The 15,614-nt window shown below is 40.6% G+C and overlaps 1 protein-coding gene across 45 annotated transcripts in view; it reads left to right on the top strand.

Moving 5' to 3' along the window:
* The window catches only part of DLG1 (discs large MAGUK scaffold protein 1), a 249,880-nt gene that overhangs the window by 191,727 nt on the left and 42,539 nt on the right, over window positions 1-15,614 (top strand). For all 45 annotated transcript variants that reach the window (XR_016233174.1, XR_016233173.1, XR_016233172.1 and 42 more), the window contains one exon: window positions 9,839-9,953. Coding sequence is in view for 37 of the 45 variants with exons in the window: in XM_070072340.2 (XP_069928441.1) it covers window positions 9,839-9,953 (115 nt within the window). In the remaining 8 variants the exon portion in view is untranslated. The remainder of the gene's footprint in view (window positions 1-9,838; window positions 9,954-15,614) is intronic.

The raw sequence follows: 15,614 nt of genomic DNA, 5'->3' as shown, positions 1-15,614 counted from the left end.
CTTTGTATGTCTTAGATTCTAAATGTGAGAAAAATAATCTCTGTATTACACTTAAAGAGATGTTATCTCCTAACTTCTTTACATGTTATTAACTCTAAAGGCAAAAAATAATTCCTTTTTTTTTCTCTTAATCATTTTGGGGAATGATTATCAAAAATTAAACATGGGGAGGCTGGCACTGTGGCTTATAGGCTATACCTCTGTCTGCGGCACTGGCATTCCATTTGGGTGCCGGTTCGTGTCTCAGCTGTTCCTCTTCCAATTCAGCTCTCTGCTATGGACTGAGAAAGCAATGGAAGATGGCCCAAGTGCGTGGACCCCTACACCTGAGTAGGAGATCTAGAACAGGCTTCTGGCTCCTGGCTTCTGGCTCCAGATTAACCCAGCTCTGGCCATTGTGGCCATTTGAGGAGTGAACCAGAAGATGGAAGACCTCTCTTTCTCTGTCTGTAACTCTGCCTCTCAAATAAATAAATAAAAACTTCAAAAACTTCTTTAAAAAAGAAGCCTTCATATTTAAAAAAAATTTTACCCCAGAAACTGGATTTAAATTGATTTTATATCCAGAAGTTATAAAATGTAACAAAACTGATTGATCTGAAGTTCCAGAATCTCCTGTGGTTTGGTGATATAATATAGTAGGAAAAACTATGCCATGTGCAGTACTAACCTTGTTACACTTAATAACTCTACCTGTTATTATTTTTTTACTTGTTTGTTTATTTGAAAGAGAGACAGAGATCTTCTGTCTTCTGGTTTACTTCCTGAATGTCCCACTTCAACCAAGGGTAAGCCAGGCCAAAGCCATGATCCCAGAACTCTGGGTCTTCCCCCTGGAGTCAGGGACCCACATACTTGAGCTATCACCTGCTAACTCCCAGTATGTGTATTAGCAGTAACCCTAGGGGCGCTAGGACTTGGGCCATCTTCTACTGCTTTCTCAGGCCATATTAGAGAGCTGGATCAGAAGTGGAACAGCCAGGACTTGAACTGGCACCCAAATGGGATGCTGGCGCTGCAGGTGGCAACTTTACCCACTATGCCACAGTGCCAGCCCCGGAGGGCTATTTTTAAATTAAAACTAAAGGGGGCTGGGCTGGCATTGTGATACAGCAGGTTAAACCATAGCTTATAATGACACCAATATCCCATATCAGAATGCCAGTTCGAGTCTTGGCTGCTCTGCCTCTAATCCAGTTTTTTTTTTCTTTAAATTATTTTTTATTTATGTGAAAGGCAGATTAACAAAGGAAGAGGGAGAGATAGGTTTTTCATCCACTGGTTCACTCCCCAAATGGCCGCAACAGCTGCAGCTAGGCCAAGCCAAGGTTGGGACCCCAAAGCTTTTCTGGTTCTCCCACTTGGGTGCAGAGGCCCAAGAACTTAGGCCGTCTTCCATTTCTTTCCAGGTGCAATGGCAGGGAACTGGATCAGAACTGGAGCAGCCCAAATTTGAACCGGCATCCATATGGGATGCAGGTCAAGGCTTAACCTACTACGCCACAATGCCAGCCCCATGATCCAGCTTCTTGCTAGCACACCTGGGAAAGTAGTGGACGATTGCCCAAGTATTTGGGCCGCTACCACCCATAGGGGAGCCCCAGATGGATTTCCTGGCTCCTGACTTCAGCCTGGCCCGGACCAACTATTGGCCCCTTTGGAAAGTAAACCAGCAGATAGAAAGTCTCTCCTGATTAATTCACTCATTCTCTTTCTCACCGCCCCCCTTCCTTCTCTCTCTGCCTTAAAATAAAATAAGTATTTTTAAAAGATTTATTAATTTATTTGAAATGCAGAGTTACAGAGAAAGGGAGAGAGAGAGAGGAGAGGGAGGGAGAGAGAGGTCTTCTATCCACTGGTTCACTCCCCAGATGATTGCAATAGCCTAGGCTGGACCAGGCAGAAGCCAGGAACCTGGAGCTTCATCTGGGTCTACCATATGAATGCAGGAACGTAAACACTTGGGCCATCATCCGCTGCTTTTCTCAGGTGCACTAACAGGAAACTAGGTTAGAAATGGAGCAGCCCAGACATGAACCAGTGCCCATATGGGGTTCTCGTATTGCAGGCAGGCAGTAGTTTTACCTGCTATACCATAACAGTAGCCCAAAATAAATAAATTTCTTAAAAATAATAAAAGATCTTTCCTTTCTGCATCCTAATCAATTTAACCCTGAAATTATTATGTATCTACATGTCAGGTCTGGGAGGTAAGGAGAGCCATGGTGACCCATTGGACTTAACCATATGAAGGGCTTCTATGCATAGTAACATCCTGTCTTGAGAAGTCAGCTCAAGCAGAAGGGGGAGGGCACACATAGGAGTGTTCAGAGCCCAGTCAGGAAGGTGGATGATAGTGGAGACAGAAGATTGGTTACTAACAGATTGCTCAAGTGAGTTTTTATGTTAAGTTTTTATTATCCATGATTTTCACTGTTGGAGAAGAGAGTTACAAGTATGGAAAGAGGAAAAAACTTAAATTCTGTAATATTGAGTTAGAATTGGAGAAATTGGTATGAACTCAGGGTTTTTTAATTTCTGTAGCTATGAAGGCCTAAATGTCTATGTATAAAGTGTGTATGTACATGTACACAAAGGGACTTCAAAAGTCTGTGAAAAAAATGGAATTAAAGAAGAAGTTTAGGCCGGCGCCACAGCTCACTTGGCTAATCCTCCACCTGCGGCGCCAGCACACGGGTTCTAGTCCCAGTTGGGGTGCCGGATTGCTGTCCCGATTGCTCCTCTTCCAGTCCAGCTTTCTGCTGTGGTCCGGGAAGGCAGTGGAGGATGGCCCAGGTCCTTGGGCCCTGCACCCCATGGGAGACCAGGAGGAAGCACCTGACTCCTGGCTTCGGATCGGCATAGCACGCCAGCCATAGCGGCCATTTGGGGGGTGAACCAATGGAAGGAAGACCTTTCTCTCTGTCTCTCTCTCTCATTGTCTAACTCTGCCTGTCAAAAGAAAAAAGAAGAAGAAGAAGTTTATTTTGGTACAAAGAAATTTTGAAATCCATGCAGTATTTTTTTCCATAATATACCTTTTCCATGAACTTTCTGAATACTTTGCATGAATTTCAAATTTTTGCACCAAAATATTATCCATGAATTTTTGAGATATTCTTATTTGTTTATACACATGCACATATATTTAACATCCCCCTAACTCTTGTCCCTTAGAGAACTTGGTATCAGTGCCACGCCAGAAGGAGTGAGCTAACCTAGTGCTAAAATACCGCCTTGCAAATACTATTCCCCAATAAATTTACCAAGACTTTGGGGTAGATGTCTGGTTCCAACTTGGAAAGCACTGGTTATTCGGTAGTATCCTGTGCCACAAATCAAGAAGTACTCAAGGAATGATGGAGACATGTCAGAAGAACACAAAATAAGACTTGGACTTCATAAGCCAAGCAATTTCAGCATCAAATTAATAATAATACCAGACAGTAGCCTACTGAGTAAATTGGAAAATCATGAGTCCTTACTAATGTAAATAAATTAATTAAAGATTGGATAATAATAGAGAAGTGTACACAGTTGTAACATATTTGCAAAGGGAAAAATTAATTTTAAGTAAAAAATGTGACACCTTTGTCAAGTGATTAAAGTTAATAATATTAATAATGGCACAAATCATAATTATATACCACTTGATAGGGTGCATTTGGAAGAATGTAAGAGCTGTTTTGTAATACTCCTGCCACAGTTGTATAGCCTAATCTGATCATATAGAAATAGATATGTTGAGAGATAGTCTCTAAAATAATTAACTTATAGTTTTCAACAGTATCAAGATCACAAGTTAAGGAAAGATTGTGAAAGTAAAAAGATATGACAGCTAAATGCAACACATGATTTTGAGTTGGCTCTTTTGGATATAAATAACATTATTGGTGAAACTTCATTGGAATTTGCGCATTAGATGATAGTAATATGTTAATATTACTTGCCTGATATTGATGGTTTTGTGGATGTATTAGAAAAACAGTTGTGGGAACTATATACCAAAGTAATCAGAGATGATGAAACATCAGGGAAGCAAGTTACTCTCAAATGGTTCTAGAAAAAATTTTATAATCTCTTCAATCTTTAAATAAATAGATATAAGAAAGAAAGAATTTGAAAATGAGATATGGACTATTAAACATGCATGTATGGCCAGCGCCGCAGCTCACTAGGCTAATCCTCCACCTAGCAGTGCCGGCACACCGGGTTCTAGTCCCAGTTGGGGCGCCGGATTCTTTCCCGGTTGCCCCTCTTCCAGGCCAGCTCTCTGCTGTGGCCCGGGAGTGCAGTGGAGGATGGCCCAAGTGCTTGGGCCCTTTACCCGCATGGGAGAGCAGGAGAAGCACCTGGCTCCTGCCTTTGGATCAGCGCGGTGCACCAGCCGCAGCGCGCCAGCCGTGGTGGCCATTGGAGGGTGAACCAACGGCAAAAGGAAGACCTTTCTCTCTGTCTCTCTCTCTCTCACTATCCATTCTGCCTGTCAAAAAAAAAAAAATGCATGTAGTATGAGTCTCCTAAAAAGAACCAAAACAATGAAATAAAACACATATTAAAGATATATAAACAAGGAAACTTCTCTGTAATACAAAAAGGTTCAAACTATGTATCAAAAGGATTTTCCATGTACCTTATCTAAGGTGATAATCAGTACTGAGAAATATTGCAATAAATTAAAGAAAAAAATCTGTGGAATTTTCCTTTCTTCTCACCCTCAAAGCCCTTAAAAGAAAAAAATTGAGGGGCCGGTGCTGTGGTGCAGTGGGTTAACGCCCTGGCCTGAAACACTGGCATCCCACATGGGCACCAGTTTGAGACTTGACAGCTCCACTTCCAATCCAGCTCTCTGCTGTGGCCTAGGAAAGCAGTAGAAGATGGCCCAAGCCCTTGGGCCCCTGTACCCACATGGAAGACCCGGAAGAAGCTCCTGGCTCCGATTTGGTGCAGCTCTGGCCATTGTGGCCAATTTGGGAGTGAGCCATCGGATGGAAGACCTCTCTCTCTCTCTCTCTCTCTCTCTCTTTTTCTGCCTCTCCTCTCTCTGTGTAACTCTGACTTTCATATAAATAAATAAATTTTTTTTAAAAATTGATTGATTTGAAAGGGAAAGTTACAGAGAAAGAGATCCTCCATCTCCTGATTGACTCTTCAGGTGGCCACAGTGGCCAGGGCTGGGCCATCCTCCACTGCTTTCCCAGGCACATTAGCAGGTAGCTGAATAGGAAATGGAGCAGCCGGGACACAAACTGCCACCCATATGGGGTGCCAGCATCATAAGCAGTGGCTTAACCCACTATTCCACAACATCAGCCTCTCAAAGTCCTTTTTAAAGAAAAGAAATAAAATTGTTAATCAGAATTTCATTGGTAGTGGCTTATAAACAACAATGAAGTGAACAAACTCAGAGTGAAAGAAAAATCAAAAAATGAAACAGATTTTCACATAAAAGCTTCAGTCAAATGTATTAGTGAAGAATTAGGGTGTATTATCTGTATAAACACTGCCTGTGGAAAGAACAACCTTCAGACTTCCACATGATGGGAAAGATCAGACATAAGGACTGGTGTGTGCATTGATGAAGATGACTGTGAGGAAGAGTATGTAATGTAAAGTCTGTATATGCTGACTACTTGATTAAGTACAGTTATCGTAAAATTGGGAACTTGAAAATAATATGAAAGTATAGGGCTGTTAGGCCAGCGCCGTGGCTCAATAGGATCATCCTCCGTCTTGCGGCACCGGCACACCGGGTTCTAGTCCCGGTCGGGGCGCTGGATTCTGTCCCGGTTGCCCCTCTTCCAGGCCAGCTCTCTGCTGTGGCCAGGGAGTGCAGTGGAGGATGGCCCAAGTCCTTGGACCCTGCACCTCATGGGAGACCAGGAGAAGTACCTGGCTCCTGCCATTGGATCAGCGCGGTGTGCCGGCCACAGCACGCCGGCCGCGGCAGCCATTGGAGGGTGAACCAACGGCAAAGGAAGACTTCTCTCTGTCTCTCTCTCACTGTCCACTCTGCCTGTCAAAAAAAGAAAAAGTATAGGGCTGGCGTTGGGGTCTAGTAGTCTAAGCCTCCATCAGCAGCGCCAGCATTTCATATGGGTGCTAGTTCAAGTCCTGGCTGCTCCTCTTCCAGTCCAGCTCTCTACTGTGGTCTGAGAAAGCAATAGAAGTCCTTGGACCCCTGTACCCATGTGGAAGACCCAGAAGAAGCACCTGGATCCTGGCATTGGATCGTCTCAGCTTCAGCTGTTGTAGCCATCTAGGGAGTGAACCAGTGGGATGGAAGACCTCTCTCTCTGTCTCTCCCTCTCTCTGTCTATAACTCTCTCAAATAAATAAATAAACACCTTTTAAAAATCTCTTTTCTTGCCGGCGCCGCGGCTCACTAAGCTAATCCTCCTCCTTGCGGCGCTGCCACACCGGGTTCCAGTCCTGGTCGGGGCACCGAATTCTGTCCCTGTTGCTCCTCTTCCAGGCCAGCTCTCTGCTATGGCCAGGGAGTGCAGTGGAGGATGGCCCAAGTGCTTGGGCTCTGCACCCCATGGGAGACCAGGATAAGTACCTGGTTCCTGCCATCGGATCAGCGCGGTGCGCCGGCCGCAGCCCGCCGGCCACGGCGGCCATTGGAGGGTGAACCAACGGCAAAGGAAGACCTTTCTCTCTGTCTCTCTCTCTCACTGTCCACTCTGCCTGTCAAAAAAAAAAAAAAAAAAAAAAAAAACAGAAAAGTATAAACTTTCTGATTTCATTAAAGTTTGTAACTGGGTATAAGAGGGTAATATTTCAGATCAGATCTGGAGAGATTTGTTCATAGTATGTTTTTGTGTTTTTTTTTTTTCCTTGACCATTAGAATAGAAGGACAGACTTCCATAAAGTTTCACACACACACACACACACACACACACACAAACTTAAATCACTCAATGAGACTGTATTACAGTTATTGTTGCTTTATAACAAAATATCCCAAAGCCTACTGAGTTAAAATTCATTTTATGAATTCACAAGGTTAGGAATATAGGCAGGATTTTAACTAGAAGTTTCTTCTATGTGGAATCAACTAGGGTCACTTAATGGAACTCAACTAGTAGCTACTTTGGAGGGTCTGTTATGGCTTAACTCCCCTTGTCTTGTGGCTTGATAGTACTGACTGAAAAGTTTGGGTTCAGAGAACAGTTGTGTGACCTCTTGTAGCATGATGATTTTAGAATGGTTGGACTTGTAGCATGGCTTCTAGTTTACCTCAAAACGAACATCCAAAAAAATATTTAATAAGTAAGGCAAAAGCCTCTCTTACTCTAACCTTGCAAGTCACACAGGATCTGTTTTACCATATTCTCTTGCTTCCAGGTGAGTCAAAAAAAAAAAAAAACTAGCTCAGATTAAAGGCAAGGGGAATTAAGACTCCACCTTTTGATGGAGGAATGACAAGTTCAGGTTGTTCAAACGCATGTGGGATGTGGGCATTTTGGGAAAGTATACTGTGACGGGCTATTTATATGTAACACAAAATGGTAAGGATAAAGCTATGATCATAAACCAGCAATCATAAGAAAAGTTAAATCATCTTAAAACAGTTTTCAGATTTATTAATAAAGCAAAATCTAACCCTACACAATATGTAGGAGACATACCTTCAACAAAGGTAATGGTTGAAGACAGAAGGATTATATAGCTGTAAAAACAGAATGGAGAACATCTGAATACACAAGAAGTGGAAATAAACAAGAAGTGGAAAAATGTATATTGCTGTTCATTTAAGAAAATAATAAATGTGCATATATACATACAGTGACATATACATAAAATGATACAGAATAAGTATGAAAGTATTTGCATGTGTATGTATCTTCTTTTATTGTTAAAAATGGAAGAAGAAGCCTTTCTTTAGCTATATACATAATAACCAAGATGGAATAAGATGAGAAAAATAGAGGCTGGACTCTTATTTTAAGGCATTTCTTCTCTTTTTATTGTTTAATTAATCAGTTTTTTGAGAGAGCACAAGCTAGAGCTCCCGTCTGCTGGTTGGTTCACCATTTAGATGCTCTCAAAAGCCATGCCACATGGAAGCCAAGAGCCAGGAACTCAATCCTGGTCTCCAGCATAGGGACAGAAACCCAGTTACTTGAGCCATCACCACTGTCTCCCAAGGTCTGCATTAGCAGTTTGCTGGAGTCAGGTATCAGAAGCATGTGTCAAACCTAGACAGTTCATTATAGGAAGTAAAAGTGTTAACAGATGGGCAAAATATGCACTCCAGGAGTTATTTTTCTTTTCTTTCTTTTTTTTAGTAGCTTTTTTTTACAGATTTGATTTTGGAACTACTTTACTTCTTTACTAAAACAGTAGAAAATTTGAAGTAGAAAATAAAAAGAAACAAGTGAACCTAAATGTGTATCCTTTTGGCAATATTACACCCAGGGAGAAACTTCCAATTCAACTTTATATCCCTAGTGGACTGTACCCTATGGATTTAAAAGGGGGGGGGATAGGGAAATAGCTAACTGTTTGCAGTAAGTGGTAGTATTGGCATTACTATTCACAATTGTGAATGTAAAATTGTATAAAATAAGTCATTACACAGTACTCAATTCTGTTATTTTCCTGTTTCTTAAAACTCAAGCCTCTTGATATGTAATAAAGCACATATAAATGTAAGATACATTAAAATCCCAGTAATCCTAATTTTTAATTAAAGGAACTATTATAAATTCATAATGTACCTTATATTTTTATATATCTTGATTCACTTATCTGTGTCTTAACTATGTCTACACATACGAAAGATTTGTCCTGGATTCATTAATTATTGAGTTACAAGGGATACATTATACTAATCAGTCTACTAATGTTTTATTTAGATTTTTATTGATTCTTTCAAGGACAATAGAATATTTCATTTGATATTAATGAGAGCTTTTAAATGTGTCTCTCAACGAATTCTTGGCTTCTTTGATCATACTATTCATAAACCAAATTTGATGACTATGGTGGAAGGAAGAGTAAACAATAATCAGACTTACTCTTAACTAATGTCATCTTAAACTGTACAAACTCCCACAGAACTTGTTTGCTCTGAGGCTGGCTCAGAGAAAATCAAATTTGATTTGACCTGTCTGTAAAAGAATTTGTTATAAATAGAGAAAAAGATAAGTGTGTATAACTATATAATATTTTTTAAAAGATGCTTAAGGTTTTTTATTCATAGATTATCATTTTTAATATATAGTATTATTTAAAATAGTCCATCTTCCAAAATCATATGTGTTTTTATGTGAAAAATGTTTTAAATAAAAATGTTTATAGATGTTATTTCTGATTGCTTTTGAATCTTATTTGGGCAATTTGACAATTTGTTAATGATAAAATGAGCTAAAATTCCGTTTCTCATTTTTATGATATATTTTTCCATTTATTATTGTCCCTACACAAGTTTTATGTTTAAGAATATAAGACAAGGGGAAAAGTCATCAAAGCATATGGTATATTATTTCTTTTCCAATATAAAAATTAGAGCAAATCCTGATTTTAAAAGTTACTCCAATTAGACAATACTGTAATATAGCTAATACTATCTCATGCATGGAAATTACCTTTTTATTGATTAAATGTAATATGAACCTTAAAATAGCACATGGGAAAATTCTAGCTCAATTAATTCTAATTTATGGTACACTTTTTTTTTTTACTTTTCATGATTGATGAAATGCAGATTACTATTTTAAGGTTCTAGCATACCTCCTCAATCTTAAAACAGTTTACATTTTTGACACTTTGTCTTCAGTTAATATTTTAAGAACATAAATAAATTTATTTTTCTTTTTCTCCCTTTAGAATACAGTCGTTTTGAAGCTAAAATACATGACTTACGGGAGCAGATGATGAATAGTAGCATTAGTTCAGGGTCAGGATCTCTTCGAACTAGCCAGAAGCGATCTCTCTATGTCAGGTAAATTTTCTACTGCTAATTTTGACAACACTTTAATTACTTATGCATGCAGATTCTTTCAGATTTATCATTATGACTTAATTTTACTATAGAAAAATGTGTTGCAAATTGTGAAATTTTTAATGATTGGTTTCCTGACAGTATGTCTTTTAAGAGTAGAATATTATTATAATTTTATTAATGAAACTTACCCTTGAGTAAAAATGATATAAAGAAAGATACAATAAATATCAACTGGAATTTTTTTTAGATTGATGTTTTAGTAGTGACTATAAGTTTGATATGTCATATTGTCCAAAGCTTAGATTTACCTAGAGGTCTGGACGACCTCTCTCTCTGCTTCTGCCTCTGCCTCTCTGTAACTCTGCCTTTCAAATAAATGAGTAAATCTTTAAAAACAAGTCATATTATCATAAAGCTAATAAAGAAAAGTGTCACTTTCTCACCAATCCCTAGTTTCATTCCCTAGAAGTAGTTTTCCTCTGGTTTTCTGATAGATTCCTTTGTCTTTTCCTTCAAAATTCCCAAAACATGCAGATAATGTTAGTTTCTATTTTATCTACTTTGGATGTTATGAATTTAATGCAGTGTTAAATGAGATTATCTTCCATACCTAACCATGCAGCCTGCCCCTTTCCCTGTCACTCAGATGTAGCCTTATCAGTGTTAATAAAATTAATAGCATTTACAGTCATGTCACTATGTAATAATAGATATCATAACTAAATAGTACCTTATGACCATGCCGCTTTCCTTCTGCAACCCTTCCTTTTTCTTGGACTAAAGTGTCTCACATCTTCATTTACTTAATTTACCATATGCTTATTACTAAGTATCTATCAGTGGCCTCTGGTTTTCACATGATAAAACATAGTCACACACATGGTCTATCAGTTCAGGTTTTTGCCGCAGTCTGTATCTCTTCTGTGTATCCCTCAGATGTGATAATCCCTTTGCTGTTACCCTGTTCCCTTTGACTCTCTACTGTGTCAGAGTCTGTTTCCTAGATGCCACATTTTCTTCTCAGTTTATGTTTCCTTTGCTAGAACACATCTTCCATTAAATTCCTGAGTAAAGGGTATATGGGAAGTGGTTTTTTTGAGACTTAATATGTCTGAATAAGAGTTTATTCTGCCTTCTCCTCAGTAGAGAATTGGGGATATGAAAAGAGGAGATGATTCCTATTTTATTTTCCAAGAGGTGATTATCTGATTTTTCTTTCCTTTTTTCTTTTATTTTTTGTCATCTTCCTTTTATTTCAATAGATTTCTCTTTAATTTTCCTCTGTTTCTTGGATTCTCTGCTTTCTATTTTTTCTAGTTAGCTTATTTCCTTTTTACATGTGAGATATTCTTTAAATATTCAGTAATCCTTGTTTTCCATCTTTTTTTTTTCTCCTGAAGATTTATTTGTTTGTTTGAAAGGCAGAGTTAGAGACAGAGAGAGATGGAGGGAGAGAGACAGACACAGAAAGACAAATCTTCCAGGCCGGCGCCGCGGCTCAATAGGCTAATCCTCCGCCTAGCGGCGCTGGCACACCGGGTTCTAGTCCCGGTTGGGGCGCCGGATTCTGTCCCGGTTGCCCCTCTTCCAGGCCAGCCCTCTGCTGTGGCCAGGGAGTGCAGTGGAGGATGGCCCAGGTGCTTGGGCCCTGCACCCCATGGGAGACCAGGAAAAGCACCTGGCTCCTGGCTCCTGCCATCGGATCAGCGCGGTGCGCCGGCCGCAGCGCGCCGGCCGCGGCGGCCATTGGAGGGTGAACCAACGGCAAAGGAAGACCTTTCTCTCTGTCTCTCTCTCTCACTGTCCACTCTGCCTGTCAAAAAAAAAAAAAAAAAGACAAATCTTCCATCTGCTAGTTCCTTCCCCGAATGACCCTAATGGCCAGGGCTGTGCCAGGCTGAAGTCAGGAGCCTGGAATTCCCTCTGAGTCCCTCACATGGGTGCAGGGGCCCAAGCACTCAGGCCATCTTCTGCTGCTTTCCCAGGTGCCTTAGCAGGGAGCTGGATCAGAAGCAGAGCATCTGGGGCTCAAGCATTTGCTCATATGATATGCCAGTGCCACAGACAACTGCTTAACCCACTGCACCACAACACCACCCCTCTGTCCTTATGATTAGAGAATAAAGCTACAGGATTTAGCTAGAAAATAATGGGTGGAGGAGGCAGAATATATCAGCTCTTTTCATTCCCCTCTCCTGCCTCATGTCATTCTTTTCTTTGATAACCCATTACAGATACCTAGAGAAAAAAAAGAATCCTTAATCTCCTGCCAGCACTATTAGCAAGATTGCTAGAATTTCCATTTCCAATATGTAATTTTTCTTTTCATCTGTCTGATTTCAGTCCAGCAACTTCTCCCTCCTCCACCAAGTTCCACAATTAGAGTTTCTCAATTTCATTTTCTCTGGATACCAAACCTCTGGAGGTTTTGGGGATTGAGGCCAGAAAAAGGGACCTAGAAGGTCAAATGCTACAAAGCTACTTCAAAAAGTTCTTGAAAAGTGAAATTAAAAGAGAAGTTTCTTTTAATTCAAAAAATTTTGAAATCCTTGAATACAAAGGAATTTAAGACAGTTCATGAAAAGTACATTATATAAATATTATATATACAGTATCATCTTGTTTTCAGTAACTTATCTGTCTTAGTATTGTACACCTCTAATTCAAGAGCATTTTTAGAATTTTTGATAATTAGACAAATTATAATAAGACATGAATTTCAAGAAAAGAGCTTTGTAGTCATAGAAGACAATAAGTAGGGTCTGGCGTTACGCTATAGTAGGCTCAGATTCTGCCTGTGGCACCAGTATCCCATATGGGTGCTGGTTCGTGTCCCAGATGTTCTTCTTCGTATCCAGCTCTCTGCTATGTCCGGGGAAAGCAGTGGAAATTGCCCAGTTGCTTGGGTCTGTGCACCCGCATAGAAGACCCAGAAGAAGCTCCTGGATCCTGGCTTCGGATGGGCCCAGCTCTGACCATTGCAGCCGTTTGGGGAGTGAACCAACAGGTGGAAGACCTTTCTCTCTGTCTTCTCTCTATATATCTGTAGCTCTGCTTCTCAAATAAATAAATAAAATCTTTTTTAAAAAACGAAATAAAACAATAAGTAAAAAGACTTCAAAGGTAGAGGGAAAGAAATTGCTTATTCATTTTTTTCTACCCCCAAAATATTCTGTATTTTGTAAGCATCCACCTACCATATGCTAGATGAGGCCTAGTCCTTATGACTTAAAAGTTAATGCAAGTAGACTTAAAGAGGGAAATAGTACTGTAGGCTGAAAAATGGGAAGTTCTTTCAATTGGTCTGGGAGAGGCATTGAAAAGTGACAGTTTCTTTTGTTTGTTAGTTGAAAATTAAGCCTCCAATCACAGAAATCCTTCATAGAAGCCAGTTGTTTGACTTCTCTCGGGTCCTCTGAGACTTGGCTCCAGATGATGGGAAGGGATCCCCTTTACCCTGTCTACCTAATGGGTATCTATGTCTCTATCAATGTGGAATAAATGTATGTTAACATCAACAGAGAGGAGGTTCTGATTGTGGTGAATACTGTAAAGAGGGCTACAGGGGCAATGAGAATCTCTCAAAGGAGAATTCGAGGGGCTGGTGCTGTGGCATGGTAGGTAGGGCCACTGCCTACAATGCCAGCATCCCATATGAGTGCTGGTTTGAAACCCAGCTGCTCCACTTCTGATCCACCTCTCTGCTGTGGCCTGGGAAGGCAGTGGAAGATGGCCCAAGTCCTTGGGCCCCTGCCCCACGTGGGAGTCCTGAAAGAGTCTCCTGGCTTTGGATTAGCTTAGCTCCAGCCGCTGTGGCCAGTTGGGGAGTGCGCCAGCAGATGGAGGACCTCTCTCTCTCTGCCTTTCTCTCTCTCTGCCTCTCTCTCTCTCTCTCTGTAGCTCTGACTTTCAAATAGATGAATGAATGAATAAGGAAGGAAAATTTGAACTGTCCCAGCAAATATATCTCTATGAAGTATGAGTAGGGGCTGTCTAGGTGAAGAAGAGAAAGAATGTTGGCTGAAAAGAGAATGGGATCAGATTTGAGCTGTGAAGAGCTTTAATTTCGGCTGGCGCCGTGGCTCACTAGGCTAATCCTCTGCCTTGCGGTGCCGGCACACCAGGTTCTAGTCCCGGTCGGGGCGCCAGATTCTGTCCCGGTTGCCCCTCTTCCAGGCCAGCTCTCTGCTGTGGCCCGGGAGTGCAGTGGAGGATGGCCCGAGTACTTGGGCCCTACACCCCATGGGAGACCAGGATAAGTACCTGGCTCCTGCCATCGGATCAGCGCAGTGCGCCGGCTGCAGCGCACCGGCCGCAGTGGCCATTGGAGGGTGAACCAACAGCAAAGGAAGACCTTTCTATCTCTCTCTCTCTCTCTCTCACTGTCCACTCTGCCTGTCAAAAAAATTTAAAAAAAAAGAAAAAGAAATAAAATTTTAAAAAAGAGCTTTAATTTCTTCTTCTGGGAATGGAAAACATGTACTAGGAGTCCACCTTGATCATCTGAAGGCTGTCCCCTCGGCATCACTCTGTGCCATCACCATTTGGGACAAGCTGAGTTGATTTATCTCACTCAGTCATTCATAAATCCATACAGAACATTAAATCCAGCACGGAGTCTGGGTGAGAGGCCAGGTGAAGCACTAGGGAGTCAGCTTGCAGAGGCCTTGGCAGGGAACTTTGTTGTATGAACTCAAAGGGAAGGTGCAGACTCCACTGCAGAGAAAGACAAATGTTTCTGAAGTTCTTATGAAATAAACCTTGTAATACTTTCCCTTTCTTCAGGCATCTTAGTTATAGCTTCCTTCAGTCTGCTTAGTTTAATTACTGTATCTAAAAATATATTAAAATTTTTTTCCTGTTCTCATTTTTTTTATTTCTTACTATTTTAATAAGTTTCAGAGGAGGGAAAGTAGACACAAAGCCAGTCTGCTATAGTTAACCACAAATCTTACGGTTCTTTTTAGTTGATACATTTTTGTTTCCAAAAGTTAAAAAAAAAAAAAGCTACAAGACTACATACAGTATCTTTTTTATATAGAAAGCTTTTATTTGATAAATATAAATTTCATAAGTACAACTTTTGGATTATAGCAGTTCTTCCCCCCACACCTGCCCTCCCACCCCCAAACCATCCCACCTCCTACTGCCTCTCCCATCCCATTCTTCATCAAGATTCATTTTTAATTATCTTTATATATAGAAGATCAACTCTGTACTAAGTTTTCAACAGTTTGCACCCACAAGAACTCGCAAAGTATAAAGTACTGTTTGAAGACTAGTTTTACCGTTAATTCTACATGGGAAGCAAATGCACAGTGACTCTTGTTGTTGATTTAACAACTGACACTCTTATTAATGACATCAGTGATCACCTGAGGCTTTTGTCATGAGCTGCCAAGGCTATGAAAGCCTCTTAAGTCCACAGACTCCAACCTTATTTAGACAGGACCATAATCAAAGTGGAAGTTCTCTCCTCCCTTCAGGGAAAGGTACCTCCTTCTTTGATGGCCCCTTTCCACCAGGATCTCACTCACAGAGATCTTTCGTGTAGGTCATTTTTTGCCACAGTGTCTTGGCTTTCCATGCCTGAAATGCTGTCATAGGCTTTTTAGGCAGATCTTTAAGGCCTTAAGGGCTGATTGTGAGGCCAGAGTG

This window comes from Oryctolagus cuniculus, chromosome 4 (genome assembly GCF_051225735.1).
Source record: "Oryctolagus cuniculus isolate XC-2025 breed Fujian yellow rabbit chromosome 4, ASM5122573v1, whole genome shotgun sequence".
Taxonomy (NCBI): Eukaryota; Metazoa; Chordata; class Mammalia; order Lagomorpha; family Leporidae; genus Oryctolagus; species Oryctolagus cuniculus.
This window is presented reverse-complemented; position numbering and strand designations above follow the sequence as displayed.